The sequence below is a fragment of the Halictus rubicundus genome, chromosome 6, assembly GCF_050948215.1.
Source record: "Halictus rubicundus isolate RS-2024b chromosome 6, iyHalRubi1_principal, whole genome shotgun sequence".
Lineage (NCBI taxonomy): Eukaryota > Metazoa > Arthropoda > Insecta > Hymenoptera > Halictidae > Halictus > Halictus rubicundus.
In genome coordinates, this window is record NC_135154.1 from 8,279,275 (window position 1) to 8,303,740 (window position 24,466).

General features: G+C 36.2%; 3 protein-coding genes across 4 annotated transcripts; 2 read left to right on the plus strand and 1 right to left on the minus strand.

Annotated features, from left to right (window-relative positions):
- Positions 1-1,792: 1,792 nt before the first annotated feature.
- On the plus strand, positions 1,793-2,636 carry Mrps14 (mitochondrial ribosomal protein S14). The gene is made up of 3 exons (XM_076789763.1): positions 1,793-1,949; positions 2,064-2,204; positions 2,359-2,636. The coding sequence occupies exons 1-3, from the start codon at positions 1,875-1,877 to the stop codon at positions 2,542-2,544; spliced, it is 402 nt and encodes a 133-aa protein (XP_076645878.1). The 5' UTR covers positions 1,793-1,874; the 3' UTR covers positions 2,545-2,636.
- Positions 2,637-3,380: 744 nt separating this feature from the next.
- LOC143355172 (gustatory receptor for sugar taste 64f) lies at positions 3,381-13,136 on the plus strand. The gene is made up of 11 exons (XM_076789764.1): positions 3,381-3,505; positions 5,204-5,280; positions 6,354-6,606; positions 7,392-7,623; positions 8,754-8,889; positions 9,402-9,601; positions 9,875-9,966; positions 10,344-10,564; positions 10,659-10,827; positions 11,354-11,443; positions 11,653-13,136. Exons 3-11 carry the CDS (start codon positions 6,415-6,417, stop codon positions 11,710-11,712), a joined length of 1,392 nt encoding a protein of 463 aa, XP_076645879.1. The 5' UTR covers positions 3,381-3,505; positions 5,204-5,280; positions 6,354-6,414; the 3' UTR covers positions 11,713-13,136.
- A 1,405-nt stretch (positions 13,137-14,541) lies between these two features.
- Positions 14,542-22,680, minus strand: LOC143355173 (gustatory receptor for sugar taste 64f). 2 transcript variants are annotated; one of them, XM_076789766.1, is made up of 11 exons: positions 22,067-22,680; positions 18,513-18,580; positions 18,118-18,265; positions 17,776-17,894; positions 17,466-17,660; positions 16,888-16,997; positions 16,622-16,792; positions 16,074-16,246; positions 15,446-15,608; positions 15,036-15,125; positions 14,542-14,815 (listed from the first exon to the last, which is right to left on the minus strand). In XM_076789766.1, the coding sequence occupies exons 1-11, from the start codon at positions 22,165-22,167 to the stop codon at positions 14,714-14,716; spliced, it is 1,440 nt and encodes a 479-aa protein (XP_076645881.1). In that variant the 5' UTR covers positions 22,168-22,680; the 3' UTR covers positions 14,542-14,713. The 2 variants fall into 2 exon arrangements, with proteins under 2 accessions (XP_076645881.1, XP_076645882.1); XM_076789767.1 differs by having other exon boundaries at positions 14,543-14,815; positions 16,074-16,228; positions 22,067-22,677.
- Positions 22,681-24,466: the final 1,786 nt, after the last annotated feature.

Sequence of the window (24,466 nt, forward strand, 5' to 3'; positions counted from 1 at the left end):
ATATATGAGAAAAACTTACATTTAATAAAGAAAAGAACAATATTAATTTATAACTATAAAACGGACGTTCTTCCGTTATTCATTCTAAAGAAAAATGTGTTTACGTATGTAAACATATAATTCCAATATATTTTATGCATCGTCGAACAAAATAGTTGTTCATTACATTCTATTATAATATTGAAATATGTTCGGCCAATATTTTTATATTGAATCACTCTATTTATACTTAGAAATTTTCTAAAAATGTATATTTCCATCTTAAAAAGTTCCTTAAAACAATTACGTTAATATACTGCATATTTTGCAACTTGAATATGTAATTCCATGTTAACATTCTATTTTGCATAATCCACTTTAAAGTATGCATACAATACATAACAATGTGTATGTGTAAAATTGTGTATAATAAAATGCTATTTTTCATAACGAAAAGAGAATGAGGTGGACAACTATTTGTTTAACACTACGCAGGGTGTTTAATCACACATGTTAAAAGATAATTTAACAAAAATTTATTTATAATATGAGAACAAAATCAGTGCCACTTTAAATTTTTATATTCATAGCCCTTACTAGAAAACTGCGTCAGATTTGCTTCGAAGTTTTTCCAAAGTTTTACCTGAAAAGCGTTTTTTAAAAATTTGTCAGGCATAGTGACTGCACAAGCATCACTAATACGGACAATTTGAATTGTTATCATTTCTAATATCTGCAGAAGTGTTACACAAGACTTTGTAATGATCTATAAGTAAACTTCGGATGTCTGTACGCTCATTGCGAATTGCTATCAATTTTCATCCTACTTCGAATGCACTGAAATAATTTTCTGGTCGATTTCAATCAACGAAAATTAGTTTTTCAAACTGAAAATTGCGTAAACATCCGCAGTCTACTGATAGGTCATAACGAGATACTCGACCAGTATTATACGTAGACACGCAACGGAATTTTATGATAGGCTCAAAGTTGAAAACTATTTTATAATTCTGAAACAAATGACGTTTGTACTCATATATTTCTTAAATGACTCCTAACGTTGTTAATTGTTTCAATAAGTATTACATGCATTCATCTGCAATTCGGCCTCAACTTTGTTCAACGCTCTGTATATTTCACGTACTATACGCACATTGTGTTCATTATTTATAAATTTATACAATTTTTGTTACATAACTACTGCATTTTTATAATACACAAATTAATGCATACAAAGAACGATTATGTCATTATTTAGTAGAACTTACGATTAGTGCAAATAGATTTCCGAGTCATCTAAAATTCTAAATACTTCACCCTTGTCTTATATTAGAATGACTATTAATTTTGAGTTGATTTTTCAAATTCCCCCAGCGAGATACTATCACATTTGATAAATTTGTTTGATTAGCTAATATTTGGTCTTGTTCATTTTCAAATTGTTGACAGTGAACTCGGTTCTTTCTGATATTCCAAAATTAGCTTGTTTCTCAAATATAATTCATTGTAAAATAATTGTGTACATTTAACTTATTAATTTGTGACGGAGAGTAAATTCTAAAGTGAGTATATTACATTTCCTGATGCAATACTATTCTTATCTGAAACTGATTAAATTACCAATTTTTAAACCCTAACAATTCTAATTTTTATCGCATATTTATCCATAGCTGCAGATACTATTGATAAGTTATAGTAAAACTAAAATAGCAAGTTTATTTGGATCTATTCTTTGTTTTAGATACTGTAAAAATTGTTTCTCTAAAATTTAAATATGAAATTTTTATTGTACAAAACATCTGCATCTATCTTGCTGTTTCAAATAATCACACTTTACAGACTTTGCGCTAGGTGGCGTATTTTCATCAATTTGAAGATAAACAGAGGTGTCAAGCATGGCGACAATAACAAGTAGATTGACGAGTTTCTCAAATGTTCTTTTAAAAAATGCAAGTTCTACACTATCTGGTGTAAGTATTAATAAATTTTTACAGTATTGAAGATGTCATAAAAATATATAGTTGTATATATTGTATTACGTAAGCGTGAATACTGTCTTGTAACTGATGTACTTGTGTGATCAGTTTCAGCAAATACGTAACAAATATGTTGGCCGGTGGATGATTCGAGATATTAAACGAAGAAAATTGGCCGAAAAACATGCTCCAGAGCGATTACGACTAGTTGCTCTAAAAAGAAACGATATTTTACCAGTGGAAATTCGGGTAGGTAAACCTAACCTTAATGTGTGAAACAAACTAAAAAACTATGAACGACAAAGAAGTTCTATGTAGTCACTATAACCATAAAATAATATGTAGCGTAAGGGGTTAAAAGCATTAATAATTTTCTACTAACATGATTTGTTTTATGCTTCAGGAACTTGCTGGTAAACAAATAGATGAGACAATTCCTCGTCAAACAGCATTAAGGCAGTTAACATTCCGTTGCGTATTAACTTCTCGTGCCCGTGGTAATGTTCCGAGATGGAGATTATCAAGAATAATGTTCCGTCATTTAGCAGATTATAATAAATTAGCCGGTGTGCAACGTGCTCTCTGGTAAAGCAATAAAGTAGTTTAACATGTTACCTATGACTGCTTGATACTTTTAGTGCGTTAGAATATAAGAAAGTTGAATAAAGTTATAAAATATTAGACGATGGTAGATTTAATTGTTTCCTTACAATGTGAAACAATAACCATTCCCATTTATTTAGAAGAAAATGCTAAACATGAAAGATGGATAAAACCAGTCCATCACTTCGGATAAAATTAACTCGATTGTGAAGAGGTCTTTGAATCGATTTTAGGATGTACATGTTTCCATAGAAATTTTTAAACTTTTGAAGACTCAAATTAAACCTGGAAGGTCGCTCGTAATTATAAATTTATTTAAGTTTGAATAAATATTCGAAATTCTACTGAAAAATTGATATATCTAGATCGATAACTCTGAGAAAAATGGTTGAATTTTGAGTGGTTACCTCAAACTGATTTTAAAATGTATTTTCATGGGTGGTTATGAACTTCTTAGCATGATATAAAGTAGAAAATTTGAACCTAAAAACTCTTTGAGTATTCAATGGATCTCCCATAAAAAAAATAATACCAACAGACTCTTATTCAGGGGAATAAGTCCTAATTTCTTATACAGAAAAAATCATCAGAAAAACATATACTTTTATTGTATTTTACCATGAAAAAATCAAATAAATATACCACTTCTAACGTATCGAAATCTCAATGAATATCGAATCCAACGTATAATCAACATTAAACCGCGAGGAGCTAGTAGTACAACTACCTATCTGATCTGGCATGCATAGCGCAGGTCCGAGTATACACTTCAATTCTTCTGAATCAAGAAACTTTCCGTGTTAGTATCCGTTCGCACTGTCATACAGTGAATTCCTCTTTGTTCCCGTATCGAATTTGACTTGTTGCATTTGTTGTTGTCATTTTCCGGAGTGGGACATCAAGGGAACGTATCTTGCGTCTAATTAATTTCCTAAGCTCCTTATGCGGTAAGTAGAATTTATTTTATAATTATGCAGCTCTAGCAAGTCGACGCATGCATGCCGTGAACAAAAATCGAATTTATCGTTGTTCGGTGATATCATTAGTCGTGTTAGGTAAACTATACAAATGTAAACATTAATTCCCGAAGAGATCGATAGAGGATTAGTCAAAATTGGGTATACATCAAAACCTAATTACTGAAAAATTAGTTTCCAGTTAACAAATTCTTTTCTTTCCTTAGAAAGTAATTCAAAAGGAAACAGTACAAAACTTATAAAAGTTTCTTTTTGCTACACTGGACGTTATTCATTTTTTTCAAATAAATTTTTTAAAAAATTTGTTTCATTGAATGTAAACACAATATCCAATGAAATGGGAGAGATTATGTTTAATGTTTACTGTTTGGCGCTTGAAAAAGAATGGAAAGATAGTTCCCGAAATCGGTATTGTTTATTTAAACGTAATCGCGTGCGATTGAACACTGAAATAAGTATTGAAGATATTTGAAGTGACCCTATGCACATTTTTTGTTTTCTCGTTCCGAATCCCCCGTTTAAATGTCGCACTGTGCGATGCTATGAAATCAATAATATTATGAACTGATAAGAGATAAAAAAGTAAATCATTACCGTTGCCGGCAGCGGTTAATATGTAATTTCTGCAAGGTTGGGTTGTGCAAAGTCGTTCGTGTGCGGTAAAGTATGGATCATGCAAAGTTTTCATTGTGTAAATATTTTTCACGTCTTCTGTCCTCCGATTAACTATACCAGACATTTGTTGTCATATTCAAGTCAAGATACGGCCCGAAGCGCTGTTGAAAAATTTTCAACGGACAATAAGTTCCATAAAAACTTTAGACGCGGCGAGTTAACAAGACTCCGAAGCGTCAACACATTACTTCACATCCTGAATAAACATTTGTCACCCCCATTCCAGGAATATACCGCATTGTTACTATCGGTCGAGCCGAATGCGCGTCACGTTACAGTGTATGGTAATTAATTAAGAAGCGTGTAAACGGCGGCAAATGACGCAGCTACGATCTAGAGTTTTTTGCAAGTTCCCGGCTATGTTGCTTTTCGTAATTAAGGTTGCCGATTAACGTGATACAACGATCGTGATCGGAAGCATGCGATATCGGATGCATTCTGCAAAATAAAAAAATTCACCTCTCGCTTGCGTGGCGATAACTGCAGTTAATCATGTCACAATTTTCCATCGCTACATTGTGCCTAAGCTGAACTTTCCGAAGTAATATTCACGGAAAATTTACGATCCTAAAAGGCGTCGCAGATATCACGGAATTTTAAATATTAAACTGGAGCGAAATAGACATTTTCTGCTATAAAAATTATAATTAAATCGAGCTAGCTAAATGAAGATAGCTGAACAAAGCAATTTTTTTTTGCTTCTTGAAAGCTTTCAGTATTTCTGTGAAGATTTGAACGCTTTTGGAATAGAAGAATCAATTTTACAAATTACATAGTGGGGACAGGAGTCCAACTGTAATATTCACTGCTATTTATGACTGCACAAAGTTCAATTTAATTGTGCTTGTAATCGTCGATTTCAACTCCTACAATGAGACGAGTCAACGGAGATAAACAAAAAGATCTGGACGTGTTCTATTTTTAACTATCCCAAAAACGCGAATGAATCTGACTCTGTTTGATTCAAATGACGTCACGTACAATTGTTTACAGCTACTGACTCGACATGTGAACTATAGTAATTACAAAACTAGCGTGGGACGCTTGGAACGTGTAAACGGAGCTAGCCGGTAAGTTCTGACCAGGTTTTTCGAAAAGCGTTTTATTGTTTCGTCCATAGCTTTCACAGAATTTTATTACAAGGCTTTATTAAATTCATTTCATTCGTTTGTCCAAATTGCAACGATTGATCTTTTAACTATTCATTTAATTATGTATTCTTTACGTACTTTTTAGTATTGTTTGATGAAGTTATTTTGGCTGTAATTTAATAATAAATCCCAACATTGGTCCTTAAAGTGACTGGAGTTGTATATGATTTTTCTGATTAAAAAGATAAAGTTCAAACATTTGAGTAGTAAAATTTTACTTTTCGAATGCTGTACAATAAACTAAAAATTATTTTATCTCTAAAAGCAGGTAGTCTTAATTGCATACTTTTACATATCTTGTTTACGTGCATTTCTTTTTGCTTACGGTTTAAGTAAATATTGGACAATAAACCCTTAAATGCTATAACATTAATAAACACACAAAGAACGATGTGCTTTGCATTATTATTCCTTCCGCCAATATGCAACCCAATCGGTTCATGTTAAATCCACCGTGTATTATAAAAATGTCAAAGCGTTACGTGATCTCTGAATGTTTTATCTCATTGCTTGTTTTCCACATCTGTTATTAGAGCACGCGTGTGTACAGTGATCGAGACCATCGCAGTACAATTTAGATGAACGATGATCTAGATTTCGACAAATTACTCATTACTAGAAATAAATTATTCAGATCGGTGAATCGAAATTGTGTGGGTATGTAAGTATTTTCACATACAGATAGGCAATAGTTCCCCAACGTTTGCTCCAAAGAAAAGAATGTTAAACTGGTTGTTTTATATTCTTCACCGTCAATCTAACTTTAAAGAATTATTTAAATAACAGCATATCAGTACGTATTTTCTCTGAATATAGAATCCTTAACAAAAATATCTTTTATATTTTAAAAAAATCTTCGTCAGCAAAGATCCAAAAATTTCACGCCCAAATTCTGATAATAGAAATAATTTATCCGAACCGAGCGTTGAACGATAAAAACTTAAGAAAGGGGTTGCGCCTGTTAAGCCCGTAATAATTCCAATTTTTCGCAGGATTATGTCCGGATCAGAAAATAATGGTTGTCATGCGAATGTGCGTCTCGCAATTTAAGTCATGCTTTTGGAGATGGAGATGATCTCCCTTAATGAAATTCCTAGTAGAAGTAAGAGGCTGAATCAAAGAATTTGGCCGTTGGCAGTGCAAAGAAAATATGACAATATTATCGGGGAGATAAGGATGAGTGAACAAACGCGTTTATCTACGGATGAGTATCAACGTCGACGGAACTATTCTCCGCATTCTGACGTGAGGATCTAGTGTTTAAGACAGAGCCGGGCAACACTCACTGATGCCAGATCAAGACTTGTTCCCCCACTCTAACTTCCCCTTCTACCGCGCTGTTCCCCACTCTTTGTCGCGCATGCGTCACAACGTCACGTGACTAACCCGGTACAGGTAGAGAGAGGGTAACTTTTTCCCCTCAATTCGTGCTCCCTCCCCTCATCTGGCTATACTGCGCACACTGTTTCTTTCCCCTCTTCTCAGTTCCTACCAGCGTCCCCCCTCCACTCGATTGGTATCCTATGAAAAAAATAGCGTATGAAAGTCAAGTTAGGAGTGGAACCGAAGAGTGGGAGAACCGGCATACTAATGGTGGGGTTCGCATAACGACGGTGGGGAAGAAGTTTCTCGGCTCTGGTTTTCTAATAAGGGGACCGCGGATCTTTATGCGAAATGAAAGTTTTCGGCATCAGTTCCGAATTAGTTAAATATTATATATAATTATTTCTGTTCTTAATCAATTTTAATAAGTAAATAATTTTTTTAAATTTTCTTGTCTCTACTCCCACTTATTCCGCCAACTTATTTTCACCGTAAATACATAAAGATCCGTAATCTACCGACAAGTGTTTGTAATATGTATTTTTGTATTTAATTTCAGAATACGAGCATATAATTTCTAAGTATAGGTGGTTGCAATATTTATTGTTTTAAACAATTATATTCATCTGAAAAGAGTTATGCTTGAACTTGCACTTCTAATTAGAAAAATTGTGTAGTAATAACGTTATTTATTTTTCTTTTCACAGAACGCTGAAAGTTTTCACTGTGCGATGGGGCCTATTTTAAACATGGCTCAAGTGTTCGGTATATTTCCGGTGTCTGGGGTACGAAGTCCATCGCCATCGACACTTCGTTTTAGCATAGTCTCGGTGCTCACCATCTACTCTTTTTGCATCATTGCGATGCTACTTTTCGCGACAGCCGTATCACTGATTTTCATGCTGAAATCTTTAAACGCTTCAACTTTTCAAACTCGTGGTAGGTATGGCTCTTCAAGCATTTTTTCAAACTGATATAACGTTAACCTGGAATTTTCCTCTTCACTGGCTCGGTTCTTCGATCATGCACACGATTATTTACTATCGCATTTATTTATTTGCTTTTCGTGCTTCACTCGTGTGAAGATGCAAATCCATCAACTGTTATGCAAACGTGTTAATTATGTTCGCAAAGGTTTCTACAGGACTTCAATTCCATTAACGGTTGCATGTCCTGTGATGATTAGTATTGTGAGACTGTCTCGTGAAACGTAGAAACAGTGTTCCACATTCTTCCCGCTGTTTGCAATTATTTTTCATATTGTTAACGTGAAAACTGAGTTCAAAGTCGCTACAGTAGATTGTTACTTTCCATTCTTATGCCAAAAATCATTGTTACGATAAACTTTGTCTTTTCTCGTATTATTGTTTATTTTTGCGTTTTAACTTTGTGTGACTGTTATGGGAATCGGTGTGGCACTTAATGCGTAAAGCGATTTTTACTCTGATTGGAATAAAAGTTTCAGGAAATAATGTCATCCTCGCGTTGCGCGAGGTGTTGACTTGTGAACGCATTATGTGGCACCACTTTGCAACTCCAGATATCCGGTAATATTGTTTAACGAATCGTTGGACAAATGATTTCTGGGAACCGGGGTAGTTCAACCTTTTAGATAAGAATCCGTAAAAGTATAGAAAATTGCGATTTTATGTGTGTTACCCGGCGAGTAAGTGGGCACCATCGAGAGAGGGAGAGATAGAATCATAGTTCGCGTGACAGTCGAAACTCTGAACCCTGGCTTTGACGTATTGACGTATTTATTACTGTACAACAAAAAAGTCGTCGTATTTTTCACCGTACAGTCACGGAAGTGTCGTCAACTGACTAACGAGATTTTTCCAGCAAAGTATTTACTAAAATCAAGTTTTCATCTTCTATAGTCTGTTTTTTTATTGAGAGAGAGAACGTAAACTTTGATGTTTTTCCAGATTCGGGGTGCACTAATGAACGTAAACAATTGTTTATTTTACTGACAATAAAATTGCGATTTTTGATTCTATTTTTCTACAGAATGTTAAATCGTGTAAGTAGATTGTGTTGACTAATGTGACTGACTGATTGTGTTTCAGGTGGCATAGGTGCAGCAACTGTCGGCGCGGTGTTCTATGGGAACAGCCTGCTGGGCTCGATTCTATTTTTCTGGCTATCTTCGCGATGGTCGTCCTTCCAATGCGAATACAGAGCTATGGAACAATGCATAGATAGGTCAATATCGTGCAGATGTAAAGCGTGACATGGTTCATTTACTGATCGTGTTCTTCATCCTTTATCAGCGATGATCGACACGCGATTTTAGATAGCTATTAATCGACATTACGTTCCGAAGGGAGGATAATTGATATGTTTTCTACTAGCATGACTGCGCATTTATTTACATACACTGTTTCTCCAGAAAATTTGTTTTTGCACCACGGATGCTCATGCGGGAGCACGGTTTTATGGCGGCGATAACGATGCAGGACCCGGATGGAATCTCCGTTTTGTCTTTAAAAAATAAAGTTTTGTAGATTTGTGTCAGAATATCTTTTTAGGATGACATTAAAAGAATTTAAGACTCCTGTTCCATTACTGTCAGCTTACTAAAATTATTGAAAGGAGAAATACATCTTTTATTCGATTTCTGTTTCCCACAATTGACTGGAACAATTTTTATTTTACATAAATATCCGCAGTGTATTAATGATTATGCATAATCTCCGTTCCTTTCTTTTGTGCAGCAACTCCACAGAGAAACCGAGACTTCGATGGAAATTCTTCTTCATTAGTTCTGTTGTCCTGTTGCTGGCACTCGTCGAGCATATTCTGAGCATGCTAAGCAACGTCGAGAACACCGAATGGTGCGAGAACCGCAACTCCACGTTTCGCGACTTCCTAGAAATATACTGTTTGAAATCGAATTTCTTCATCTTCGATATATGTAAGATTTTATTTGTAGGAAATTATTGTATTACCGTAGAACCTTCTTGATGAGTGGGCGAAATCCAAAACGGTCGAATTCGATGAAATTAATCGGTTCCAGTTTCTTGTAATTGACGTGGACGTTTTTTATTAAGAAATTATATGAAAATTATTTTATGCGAACATTTTCGTCCCTCGTTTAGTTCGTACAATGGAGGTTCTACTGTACATGTAAATACGTATAACACATCTGTACATATAACAGTGTTATTGCAGTGATTTTCGATTTCAGTGGACTATAATTTTGTCTTCGGTTTATACATCTTTCTTATCAGTAAAGTGGCAACCTTTACGTGGAACTTTACGGATCTCTTTCTTATGCTGGTACATATTTCATATTTTCGTACGCTAGGATATTTTAGTATTATTATTATATTATTCATCTACTTAACACTAAACCCACCGAGCCTTAAAAGTAACTGATACTATTTAGATTTCGTGGGGTTCGCATTATAATACATGCTCTCCTAAATATATTTATGTAATCACTTCCCGTGAAAGAACTTTCATAATTTTAGTAATTGTAAATAAATAATTTGGATCCGGTCATTTTGACCGGCGGTGGTAGGTTTAGCGTTAAGCTGATTAATAGGGGACTTTTGTTATCAGTTCTCCATTGAGCATGAAAGCTATCTGGCAATTGGAATGCAAATATCGTTCGCACACTCTGTCAAATATAAAAATTAGTACGTGGTTTTTAGATGTCCACTGGTCTGGCTGAAAGGTACAGGTCTTTAAATAAGAAATTGGCGATCGCTTCGAGAAATAGCCGGTCGCATGGTGGTTGGTGCAAACTTCGCGAAGATTACGCCATCTTGAGTTCCATCGTGAAAACAGTGGACAATTACATTTCGCCAATTACTTTCCTATCCTTCGCAAATAATCTCTACTTCATTTGCCTGCAATTATTGAATGGCCTTTCGTGAGTATATTTATCAGAAGCTGTTGATTAACTGTTTAGTTAACTTTGTTTAACCGGAAAGAGTTATTGAAAGTTCTTCCGTTCTTGCTTCAAGAATCGCGGAAGACAGCACCATTTTGAACGCAATATACTTTTTCGGCTCGTTCGCGTTCCTCATCGGCCGCACGACCGCGGTTACCTTATTGTCTGCGAGGATATATGACGAGAGTAAACAAGCGTTGCCGTATTTGTACAATTGTTCAACGTCCAGCTATGGTATTGAGGTAACTTTTTTCAAAATCTGTTTTTTATTAGCGCACAATTTATTTTAGTAACGTCACATTACATTCTTTATCCATTGCCGTACGATTTTTTTTTCCTCCTCTTTATAATTTTGTATGTGATTTTTTAATTGTTGTCATAAATATATAAAACCCGCAGTCTAGTAATGATTGCTTGCAGAATAGATATAAGAATAGGATATATTCATAAGGAAAACAAGTTTCTTTCAGTAGGAATTCAGTGACTATAATTACTCAAGGTCATTCAAGGTCGCAAGAGATTTAAAAAGATTTATTTTTGTGAGGTACGCTACAAAGATAGCAGTATATTCTGCTTCATATTTCATATCTTATACGTTTCTTCTGTGACCTTGAATGACCTTGAGTAATGGTCACTGAATTCCTGGTGAAAGGAACTATCATCGTGGGAGTTTCATCCTGTATATATACTGAAATAGAATAGACCTACACACATTTTTACGTAGATTTATGTTTCTTTGATAATAATGCAATCAACTTTTTTTAATAGACGCAGAGACTGCAGTACCAATTGGCCACGGATGAGGTAGCATTGACGGGATTGCGATTTTTCTCCATCACGAGAAATTTCATGCTAGCGGTATGACCACACTACTTCGTATTCAGTATTTTTTAAATTATAACCCAACTGCCAAATTCCAGTTTCAACTTGTACTACTTCATTGTATGACTTTAAATTATAATTTTCACTTAACTTAATTTAGCACCGGTTATTCCTACTGGTTATTAAAAGAATAATAATGAAAAATTGCTGAACAATGTAATGTACAGAACCTTGTTTATTTATAGATGGCAGGCGCGGTCATAACATACGAAGTCGTGCTCTTGCAGTTCAACGGTAAAAGTTAATCAATCGTACCTTTCGGTGATATCAACAACGCGCCACGAGTGCCAAACTCAAGCATTATAGTGAATCGGGAAGAATCGATCAGCATAGTATCCGAAATATTGGCGTTCGACACTTAGGAGCTTCGCGCCGTTTGGCACATCACAGTGTTTCACGAATTCACTATATACTCGTCCCGCACTCAGTACGAACAAGGGTCTACACTTGACACGCGATTGCCACACTTAGGATTATACATTGCCAAATGTTTCGGTACCAATAATCAATAATGTACACTATTTTTCTCACCTGAACCCTCGTGATCCTATTTCTCTGTTATGCGAGCATTTTGTAATTTCTTTTTCTATCTTTTGTGCACTATACAGTGTCTTCAATCCTCGCCCGTCCCTCCTTTCCAGAGTTAAATATAAAATATAATGGAAACATGAATAATTAACATTGCAAATTTATTCTGTAATCCTTGTGTTAATATCTAACATTTTCTACGATGTTCAATAGAATTGTAGTCGTTAGACTTCAAGGTTTTAATGTGTTTGTTGGTGTTTCTAACATTAATCGAATTATAATTATCCAGGGAAGAACATTTATAAAATTTTTAAGACAAATATAAAATAGGTACCCAGGTACTGACATAAGGGTCAAGGAACATTTAATTAAATTTCTAGACAATTGTCTTGGTCGTGGTACTATTTGAAAAATATCATACACTTTGAAAATTCAAACTGCATTTTTATCTTGAATAGTTCTTCAAATATTCAACTGTAAATATAAAAAAAAAACGCGAATTACGTGAATAGATACTCGATGTATTATTATACGTATAAAACACAATAAACCAAATGTAAGATGTGGTTGAGAACTTCTTTCACTATTGTCACATCAGTTCTTCTCTTATTGTAGTGCCACGCAAAGTGTATTTTCGAAAATTGTACAGTTCGTCGAGGTTTTTCGATCTGCGAAATCATCCAGCAAGAAGAACTGCAATAAACAAATAAATCGGCAATTATAATAACAAGAATGTATTTCTTTTTATTCAGTTAATAATTTTATTATGTATCGCTTGTACTTCGAGCAAATATACACACCTATGAATCATGAAATAAAAATACGTTTTTCCCCTTCGGGATCTTGTCCACTTAAATCCCCAAATCGGAAACCTATATAGGCCGAAATAAAAGTTTATTTAACACCTAGTTATAACAGAAACTTTTAACTATTGTTACTATAACAATGACATTAGTATAAAACATTCTTTACACTTGCTTCTCATGTTAGTTTTTTATTAATCTAAAAATTATGAGACCGTTGGTCATTGTTGTCTATTTACATATGTGCACAAGAAGTTTCATTTAATACCTCGATTATCCTTTTGTACAGATTAAAAAACACATTATTAACACTTTACCTACTGGAGGTTGTCTAATAATGTCCTATAAATCAACAATTAACAAACTTTGTAGTTTTTTCATGAATTTTTCAGTAGCAATTTTATTTATTAATCGAGATATTTCCAGCAAAACGATTGAATAAAACTTTGTTAGGAATTATTATTGACAAGAAAATTGTCATTGACCTATTTAATACTGTGTTCCCATATAAATAATAAGACTATTAATCTGTAAATTAATCTTGCAACAGGTAAAATGTTAAATGTGGAAGGGATTATGACTTAACACACTCAAGACCGGTGACGCAACTGTTACGTCATTAACTGATTCCATCATCATTAGTCTGTTATTGGATTATAGGCGGAAATATTATGTTACAAATGAGGCAAACTATAAAATAAGTGTCAATATCCTTATCTGATTTTAACACGAGTCTAATTACTATTAATTAAACTGAGAGTAGAAAAGTATCATCAGGAAACAGTTTTACAAAATTTGCCGATCTTGAACGTGTTAATAATTGTGCAGAGTCCAATGATAATTGAACGATCTTTTTGCTGGTATTTTATTTACATTATTTGTATGTACAGTGTAAACAGGTGCATTAAATAGTAATAAACATTCTATTTATATATTACATGCATGCTTTTATTTCTTATAAACATATCTGAGACATTCTCGCAATAAATTATAACCGTGTAATGTACAATTAATTAACGAAAAATAAAATCTCTAAAGAAATCATTAAATCTAAATCTCTCGGAAATTTCGTTCCGTGTAAAATAAACCTTTATGATATTTCAGTATATGACTATCAATATAATACTCTAAGTACATGTTCCATACATAGTGTAGTATCAGCATACGTGTTTATACAGTCGTACACGATTGTGAGATGAATTATACAACACTTTTATACACTATACATATAATACACATATGGTTGAACAATAACAATCACAGTAAAAATGAAAGAAAGAGCCAGGTTGAGGAGTTTGGGGGCGATAGCGTAGCTCAGGGAGTTCTAATTAATGTCGCCAGGTGAGGGGAGGGAGCACGAATTGAGGGGGAAAAGTTACCCCCTCTCTGCCAGTACCGGAACGCGTCACGTGACCGGGCCGCGGCGGTAGAGTGGGAGAAGGGGAACTTAGAGTGGGGGAAGAAGTCTTGATCTGGCAACTGTGGTTCTAACTTGTGGATCGCGAGCCATACGCAGCTTCTTCCAGCGTTGCCAGATCAAGACTTGTCCCCCCAACTCTAATTTCCCCTTCTACTGCGCTGTTCCTGAAGTTTCTCCGGTATTGGCAAAGAGAGGGTAACTCTTTCCCCTCCATTCGTGCTCCCTCCCCTCACCTGGCGACACTCTGCTCCTTCCCCGCTTAGATACTACCCCCACTCTACTTTCACGCTACTTTCGGAGAGGAACAAGTTAGAACTCCATGGCGTAGTTCACAGAACGTTGTTATATACAGCAGCTTTATACAATACCGTAACATTCCACACGTATGCACACAAAACGAAGAAAAACCAAGGCGGGGTGAAAGGCTGGGAGGGGAGAAATTGGAAAATCTTCTACGCTTTTTGACAGCGTCTTGGAAGGTGTTTGAAAACGCGTTTACTTCACCTCACAAACGTTCGTTACGTTCGTCGAGTCAATTTGCTGGGCGTAATTGAACTGGACGAGGACTAATTCGTAGGTGACTATGGTCCCTGCAACCTGCAACGTATTATCAATGAGTAATTCCCATTCCCATTGAAAGAAGAGAAGGAAAAATTGTATAGTTTTGTAAGCAGAGAGCAATTTGCAAGTTTTTGTTACGTGACCAGCAAAACAAAGGAAAAACGTTATTCTTCGTGTAATTAAATATCCTGATCTTCATGATAAAAGTCTACAGATAAATGCATCGAGATACGGAGTTATGGCGGTTGATACGCACCGTTAACACGAGGCCTCTGGTCACTGAGAAAAATTTCATGCCTGTCAAGCAGATACTGTCCGTCGTCACCTGAGTTAAGAATCTCATTACCTGGCGAAAATAAAAATAGAAAATTTTATTTATAACATATGCAGACAAACATTTTTATCGCTTGGGAGGTTTTGATCAACATTGGAAATACTGACAATCATTGTAAATTTGTTTCTGTACATCGGCAGAATTTTATTAAGGATTTTAGCTTTATTCACGTGAATTTTGACCATGCTTTTCACAAAATTCGATAGGTTTGAAAAGAAGAACGTCGACTATGCGTGAAAAATGGAACATTTCTAAGCCCGATGACACAGGTTCGGATGACACATTCGGAAAGTAATTTAGTATTGCAAGAAGGACCAAAATGAGAATCTTACTTCCGTAGAAAAACTGCTTCCAGACACGCTGTACAAAATTGGAGCCGGGAGCAAGGATTCGTCATGAATCGACGCCGCGTACAAAGAAACCAATGTTGTCCTCGCCAACAGGAAGCCGAAGGAAAATCCGAAGTAAATTTTCTCAACGATGCCCCGCATCGGACTGTTTCAAAATTAAAAAAAAAAATGAATTATCTTCGTAATTTTCGACGAGAAGAGGACACTGAAAAATAACGAAGCAATCGCAAGTTTCAAATAAAAGCAACTAAACCGCACAAGTACAATAAAATTATCAAATCCGACCAAGGATCCTTGTTCTGAAATTTAGAAAATTTAATAATTGTGAACTTCGCTGTACTTTCCTACGTTCGGCAGATCTTCTAGCCGATATATGTCCCTGGGTAGGTCCGTGTTGTGGACATATATCGAGTAAACACTGTATTGGGTTGACCACAAAGTCTTCACGGTTTCCTTTTTTGTTTAAAACAAAATGAAGACGCCAGTTCAAACTGGCCAAGCTGATATTAAAGTCGATTGCAAAATAAGGAAAAAATACTTGAGACAAGATGTCCCAAACAAAGCGACGACACGGTTCGCACGACTAACATTTATTGCGCGCTAGGCATACTTGAATGAGAAGAGAAGTTGTATGCAGATGAAGTAGAGATCGGTGGCAAAGGAGAGAAGAACCATAATGGAGATATGAGAGTCCAATTGCCTTGTCAAGCTTGCCAAGTGGTTGTAGTCACTTCTCGCTTCGGCCCACCACCATTCTGGCATCGCCTTAACAATGAAATGATACTAACGACCAAGATTCGTCATTAGAAACGATACTACGATTGTCCCTCCGTTGTTGACATCGCATTCGCTGCACGGTGAGTGTTGCAAAACCGATTTTGTCGCACTTCGATTCGAATCGATATTTGTACGAGCATAAATGTTATATCCAAACCGCGGATCTTCATGCGAAATGAAAATTTCTGCAGCGATTGCAAGGAACAGGAGCTACGTTACTTCTCCTTTCAATAAGTTTAATAAATTAGTATATAAATGATAAATTTAATAAATTTCTAGAATTAATTCTAAATTTTATATCATACACAATACTATACTGTAGAATAATTATGATCGCCTGACAGCCCGGTAACTATACAAATTTTCAATTAAACGACTCACCTTGCCTTTTATCGAGTACAAACGATTGTTCAGTTGACGAAACTGCTCCACCAAAGCGATGCTAATTAAGATGAGGAACAGGTCGACAAAGTTCCAAGAGAATGTGCTCAGAATGTTGATGAGGTCCACTATAATTCCCATCCACAAGCTGTACGAGATTTTAGAGAATACCTGAAGAACAAAGGCGTCATTTAATAATACACCCCCATTAATATTCAAAAGGCTCTGTTAATTTAACACAATTAAAAATTGGGACGCCTTTTCACCTGTGGAAACTGGGACTCGAAATAAACACCGACGACGTCTGAACTCCCCTGAAAATTTGCGCATTCTTGGGCTTTGTTGAAGCCATGAAGAATCGAGAAGCCATGCTCCACTGTGAACAAGTAAGTGATTCAAAATGAAACCCAAAATTATGCGAGAGTATTTATGTCTTATCAATACTTATTAGACCATTGTGATAATTTGACACGCGAGGGATACATCGAGCTGCGAAAATGAGGGATGAAGTACAAGTGGTTCTAATGCTAAACATAGAAACCGGTGTTTTGTGTCTCGAAATTTATAATTATGCGCACTATTCGAATAACGCTACTTGTATCGAATACTGTTAACCTAGAGCAGATGACCCAGATATCCGTATCGAGCTGCGAGGCGCCAATTAAGAGTTCAGTTCTTTGTTATTAAGTGCTGAGAGACTTTCATGGTCAAGTACTTGCTAGAGGAGTCTCCAACGAATCTGGCTACAAGTTTCCAGAATTTTTAACACGTCGTGCGACACGTACATGCAGGGTTGCACGCAATGAAAACAGTGAAAAGTTACGGTAATACAAATATTACTTACCTAAAGCCAGTATCATCACTATTATAGTGACAATCTTGAATTTGGTGGACAAGCTTGTTTTCGACAATTTCCTATGACGGTTGGAAAATTCTTTTTCGAGCTTCTCCCACGTCAGCATCAACGAGGGCCACTGCATCGCCAATTTTAAGAAAAGGACGGATGCAATTAGGTTCGTTCCATTGAATACGAAGGTGGCTAGTTCACATTTGAAAAAAGCAAGCTGTTACTTCAATGATACAATTAGTTGAAAGTGAGCTGGTATGATTAACCGAGAGTTCGTCGTAGTAAATAAACGATTCTTTTTCCTTACTCATTTTAGTAGAATTGACTGTCGTTGTGACCATCCTCATAATGTTGAAAACCGTCAACGTCATCGCTCCAACCAATGAGATCGCACAGTATATGATCTTCGGACTGCGCCAGGTAAACCTGAACAAACAAGTGAACGTTTATTAGCAATAGAAGTGGACTGCCGAAATTTGCGGCAGTGGGGATAGTTCTGGGACTTCTATCGGCTAGATATTTGCGACATGTATAGAGTAAATACCGTACATTCTTTCGAAAGAACCCCAGACAAAAATTTTTCGATCAGACTCGACAGTACGACATTGTTTTTAAAACACTTATTGCTAATTGTATAGGAAAACTTTACCTGAGGTACGATGCATCCGGAGTGTTGACACCGCTTACAGGAAACATGGAGAAACATTGAGCCAACATAATGATCGGCTTCATAGACGCGTGCAAACTGTCGGTTTGAGGATTGAAAGCGTTGTCGGAGGGCACTGCTGGGCCTGACACTACAAATTTGATTAAACAATCACATTTTCTTGCCTTGTTATCAAAATCATCATAATCCAAATGTTAACAATTTTCTCGAGAACCGGAGTGTTCAAATACATTTTAGACTGGCGGTACAACTGAGAAGGGGGGAATAAAGATAGAATAAAAATTGTCCACACTTTGTCTACTAAAATCCCGCCGTCTATTCATAACTTAATAAATTTTTGCATTGCACACGGCTCACAGATTTCAGAGGAAACTTACTCTCAGGAGCCACCAGAGTGGACTTCAGATTGTCGAGTTTCCGGAATGTCGCAACGTCCCTGGGCGATCTGAAAATGTCATTCGCAAAAACTGACTGCACACACGAACTTCCACTGACAAAGAACAGGTCGCGGAGAAGCACGTGGCAATTATACCGATTATGCGATAGGCGACACGAATGTTGACGAGAGGTGGGTTCCGCGTAGCAGCACTCGCGTCATTCGGTTCGCGAAATATAAAACGAACCGCGAATTAATCCGGGTGCGATCGTTTTGCGATGAATTCGTGAGCGCATTGATCTATCAGCGGCGCGTCGCGATCGACGGTGTGCACGAGGCAGGATCGCATGGCGTACAGAAGATAAACTCGTTATTTCAGAGTTTTATCATGCGTCAGGGGCGAAAGGGTGGAGGGTGTTTTACACACGGCGGAAGCTCAATAAACGTCTGCTTGTACAATCATCGGAAACGTCGCGTCGCCTCTGTCGGCCCTCGCGAACGAGCATAACTCTTGCTCGCGGCGCAAAATGATTTGTTTTCCTCATGCTAGAGCAAGTAAGCGTTCCCTCGAGTTGCTACAATATGTCTTGCCCGGAAACATTGAATCTGACAAGGGAACATATTCCAGTTACACAAGCCGGTTTTGATGAAACTTATGCGAGACGTAATTCTTCGAAAAATATTTCACACGTGTTTCTTTCTTATCGTCAACCATTCACTTTGAAGGGGTGAAAACAGCCCTCAAAGTTGGGGGGTCAAATTTTTTTGTGATATCTCGAGAATCATCTCCGAAAGAAATTGAATTTTTTGACCCCCAACTTTGAGGGCTGTTTTCACCCCTTTAAAGCGGATAATTGACAATTGAAATATTTAACTACAGTGTTTTCTCGATATATGTCAACAGCTCGGGTCTTGTCAGCGACATACATCGTCCAGGAGATACTATTCTTTGATCTACGCTGAACGTCGTACACCCCACGGGGATAATTGTGCGACTTTTATCAGGAATTTGTGACATGTATCGAGGAAAGACTGTATCTCTCACATAAGTTTCATCAAAATCGGCTCGCCTAAATTGAATATGTTCCCTTGCGAGGTAGAGTTCGAAGCAGAGACTGAAAGAGTTACGGAACTTTTTAATAGTTTTATTTTATTTAAAACAATATTTTTACAAGTGGCACAGAATGGCGTATCCGAAGTGTTATCAGCGAAGCATAATAATAGAAATTCTCTGCACTCGAGGGTAAAATGATATACGCTAAAAAAGATAACATTGACGGTCTAAACAAATACTACGTCGCCTAAGCATTATAAAAATTATCAGAAAACTTATCATAAAGCTAGGTTTTCCCCGCGGAGTGTCGACTATTAGGTCAAGGTCAATGTTTTATTGTATCCTATTCGTACATCTTGAAGAACGGTTCTATCAATACGCATCTGCCACACTAAAAATATTGCGTTTGTAGACAATACGACATTAATTGAAACGTAAAACTAGTGAAATGGAGATAACGTTCGTACGAGGTATGTCATGAAAAGAAGATAATATTTTCCTCAAGGTTATCAACAGAAGAACAAATTTTAATATGTTGTCCTTCAGGTAACCTTCTGTACGATATCGACATTGCACGTTGTATTATTGCAACTGAAATGCTCGCGAGCACGCATATTGTCCTTTTACGCGGGCTGGATTAATGATTCAGAAAAACTAATCCCCAGAGGTCATCTAAGAATTAACGAGTTACGTACAGATCAGCCTCTGTTATCGTTTATGATACTGCGCTAATGAATCGTGAATTAAACATCTAGACGCTATCCAAATTGTATCGTGTTTGGTCTCATCTTAAGCAGAAAAATGTCGCAAACATGTTGGTCAAAGTTCGACCAAAAAATGATTACAAGCAAGTTTTGTTATTGGATTAGTATCGTCTCGTTTTTCGCAATTATCGTGCGCATCTTTTTCGCATATATCGAGACATTACCGTGATCGAGCTACTCCATCTTCGAAAACAACGGGAAGTGTTTCCACTCGTAAAGCCGTATAAAATAGAGTCTGTCGTTTTCGCTTTAGAATAATGGGGGAACAGATAACGAAGCGATAATAACGCTCACCGTGATACGGATAACTAATGAAGACTTCCGCTAGGTTCGCGTCTATCGAATGATCTTGGTCGCTTTCAGTGATAATCTTCTATTGTCATAAATCTAATGGGTTTCCTCGTATCCGTCTAGCTAATATGCGCCTCCGAGCAAACATCCTTCCAGCCAATAACGAGAGTCGAGTGAGTTTCCCATAACACCTGAGTCATGTGAGTCGATTATGACGATGAAAATTCAGGTTAGGGCGGTAGAAGGGGAAATTAGAGTGGGAGAACAAGTCTCGATCTGGCGACTCTGGGAAAGCTACGGAAAAGTGACTTAGGGGAGTGGGGGTAGCCCGTAGCTGGCTCACGTGACAAATAAATGCAGAGGCGTGGCTTCCCCGCAGAGGCGTGGCTTCGACTACTATCTAAACATTTCGAACCCTCACTATAAATTAAATTGAATGCCTCAATTTTATATTGTTTCGTGAAATTGCTTTTGTGGCATTCCGTTAAGTAGAATATTTTTGGATTTTTTGCTGGAATCATTTTTTCGAATATCAGGAAAAATTGCGCAATTGATGCAGCTATGAAACCCGCTGATTTTGTTTGCCGACTTCATTCGAACAATACGGTGCGTTTACGATGCGATCAGCCTGTGTGCGTGACTCGCTGCAATTACCTACAGCCAGTTGCATCGCGACAATTATCAGTTTATTTTAATAGTATACAGAGAAGCTAGTTTACTACAGAAGATTATCCTGTAAAAAGTATAGTAAACTTCGTAATACTCTTTTGAAAATTCTAAATATTTGATCGTGATTGAATTCATGTTTGCTGCATCTTTTATATGTTCTTTTACATTTTTTATGAGCAGAGCGAATGAATGACAACTAAATTTGCTTTTTATCATTTCCGAGCTACGAAGAAAATACATTTATATCTGTAAAATTTCCAAAAAATTGTTACTTATAATTAGTATCATTGTTCAATAGGAAACTTCAGATGAGTGTCTGACATAAAAGTTTGGATAATCAATTTTTCGAAATAATATAGTTTCACTAAAATGTTTAATCCTGAAATTATTTTAATACTTCACCTATTGGTAGCTATTAGGAAACCAATGGTTTGTTAATGAACTGTTCGATAATAATAGCAATTTTATTTGTAAACTGACAGGTTATTTTATATTACGATATATACCTCTAATTTATTTCTCAAGTAAAATAGACCATGATTTAATTGTATTCGGAAAATATGAACACAGCAATTTTCCAATTGTAAGTAGTGTGCAGCAGAAATGACATCCCAAATTATTTATTCAGCCTGGTTTTCAGTAAAGTGAAATTATATTTCGTTGTTAGGAACGACAGTAAACATATAAAAGAATTGATGAAAAAGCCAACAAGCGCCTGAATTTTAATGAAATCGACAGGACAATCAACAAATGTGAAACCACTATATTTGTACATACCCGACATTGATTGACAAAATCTTTGGAGTTTTCTCCATCGACAAATTAATCGGCCGCATAGTGTTCAGTATGTTTCGTGTATCACTACTATATTTCGACATATTCGTGTGAACATAGAACCATCGTAGTCTACACAACAGAAGAAAATAGTGTAACGATTACTATCGATGCAGAAGTAAATCCGTTCTGTGCATTTCTACGATCATTTTAGCAAACACACTCTGTATCGTAGAAAAATATAAATAGAAGAAAATCGAATGGTAAAGAGAATATTTAGATAGAATGATTCGATATGAATTCCAGAATAGACTGTTGCGTAAAGTGGAACATCGAGTAATTAAAAATCGATTAAACTGTAAAAAATCGTATTTGCAACGCGGTAGCGAGGATAGCTCGTTCCGTTGGAGAACGCGTCAGAAAATGAACTGAGGATGCACTGGACGACTGCATCGGGTATACACTTATATTGTTTATACAGCGCCTCTATAAACTATGACAGAGAAATAACAGATATGCACCGCTTCATAAAGGTTTATATATGGACGGACATTTGACATACTTGACGGGAATGTCATTCAATAGGACGCTCACACTATCGACTGGTGCTCAACTTCAATGTATTTCACGCATTGGAAACGTCTCAAACTATCCAATAGAAAGCTTTTTTTTTCAAGCACAGATCACGCAAGCTCTCACTTTTAATTGATTAAACATTTTCTTCTCTCCGTTTTTAGGCTGCTAGTATCCATGCAACTGCACATTTTTTTTAAAGTAAATAAAAGAAAACAATAAAATGTTCGTGACATCTAGAAATTGCATTTATCGTAAATAAATTCGCAAGTTTTGTGCGGACTAAAATTGTTGAAAAAATATTGGCATACAATATTAACTATGTTATTACGAAACTGTGGATTTTGATGAGTACCTAAGTGTCATTGCGTGATTTTTTTAGAAAAAGATTGACTATAATTTGCAAGAGAGGAGGTTTTTTATTCGTACTAAACAAATGTTCGCATACGTTGAACAGAAAAATCTTCCTTAAATGTTGTGACACTAATTGTGTTAATTATTTTAACGTTTTAATCAGTGATCTCAATGATATGGAGGGGGGGATTATGGGAAGGAAAGAGCGAGAAGCAAAATCCTTCGTATTTTTGTACAATTTTTAATAGTGTTTGTCCGCAGCCGAGCACAGTCTCATTACTTCAGTATTTTCCACAGCAATAGTGTTCCGCATACGTGAACAAACGATAACCTGACAGACTGTGTAAACAGAATTTTTCCATTGTCATGCCGCGCGCATTTGTTTCCAGTGAAATGGGACGAGTGTGTGTATCCTCTCCCATAACACCGACCCACTTTAGTATCCTCTCGTTTTTAGTCGTGGAAACCAATAGATCCAATACCTGGTACTCTGTTGTTTAAACTTTCGAACGTGTCACGGGTGTCACGTGCTTCAACAATACCTTTGGGCAACAATTAACACTTCATTCACTTGCTAGGCTGTGCGTTTTACGTAGGGTAAGGGACATAATCAATATTAAAGAAGAGATTAAATGTTGTTTAATATTCGTTAAGCTTTAAAAATAAGTAAAATTAGCATAGGCACAGTAATTGGGTCCCTTACCCTATTTATAACAAAAATGAATGAACAACACACCAAACTATTTTTAGATAATTGATATTAGTAAGGGGAGACATTTTAATTTTGTCTAGCTATAAAACTCATTTCCACGAGGAGCGAACAGTTCACTATTGTGATAAATCAGTTGTCATAACCCTGTAACATGTTACGATCAATCCGTGAAGCATCTGAAGTGGCTAACGATGATGAAGTGAAAACATGGGTGGAAGGTGAAGTTTGTCAAAACAGAAATGACGGTCGCTGACATTTCCGGTTCGGGAAATTTTGCTCACTTAATGTCCGCCATCCGTGCCACTCAAACGGTGTTTAAATGGACTATCAATAATAGTTTTCATTCTATTTCTTCGCGTAGTTAATGTATTATAGTATGTCTAATGAAAACTTTTCTACCTTTCGAAAATGTATTCTAAACACGTTTCACAAGAGAAGTGACTATTCTCCTCCTTTACCTAACCGTTGTTCTATTTTTTAACTTTGAGTATTTGTTTATTATTAATAAACTGCAAGAGACGGGGACTAAATAAAAATTTCTTTTTTTTTTCTTTATTGGGTTAATATTTTCTATAGAACAAAATATAAATGTCAGCGTGGCAAAAACTTCATTTATTCGAGTGAAAACACCCTTTCATATCTAAGATCATTAAAGAAATAAATCATGACGTGACGTAGAACGTAGCAGCGGTACGTGTATCCACGCGCAAGTCGCGCTAATTAATCGCCGCGTCGCAATTAAATATTCATTCCGCCGTGCGAGA

Bases quoted from the DNA above. Each gene is read 5' to 3' on its own strand.
- LOC143355172 (XM_076789764.1), top strand. From the start codon at position 6,415: ATGCTTTTGGAGATGGAGATGATCTCCCTTAATGAAATTCCTAGTAGA. The intron at 7,624-8,753 runs GTAGGTATGGCT...ATTGTGTTTCAG, and splicing joins TTCAACTTTTCAAACTCGTG to GTGGCATAGGTGCAGCAACT. The intron at 10,565-10,658 runs GTGAGTATATTT...TCTTGCTTCAAG, and splicing joins CAATTATTGAATGGCCTTTC to AATCGCGGAAGACAGCACCA.
- Mrps14 (XM_076789763.1), top strand. From the start codon at position 1,875: ATGGCGACAATAACAAGTAGATTGACGAGTTTCTCAAATGTTCTTTTA. The intron at 1,950-2,063 runs GTAAGTATTAAT...TTGTGTGATCAG, and splicing joins CAAGTTCTACACTATCTGGT to TTTCAGCAAATACGTAACAA. The intron at 2,205-2,358 runs GTAGGTAAACCT...TTTATGCTTCAG, and splicing joins TTTTACCAGTGGAAATTCGG to GAACTTGCTGGTAAACAAAT.
- LOC143355173 (XM_076789766.1), bottom strand. From the start codon at position 22,167: ATGTCGAAATATAGTAGTGATACACGAAACATACTGAACACTATGCGG. The intron at 17,661-17,775 runs GTAAGGAAAAAG...AATGTGAACTAG, and splicing joins AGTCAATTCTACTAAAATGA to CCACCTTCGTATTCAATGGA. The intron at 15,126-15,445 runs GTAAGATTCTCA...TATTTTCGCCAG, and splicing joins GAAGCAGTTTTTCTACGGAA to GTAATGAGATTCTTAACTCA.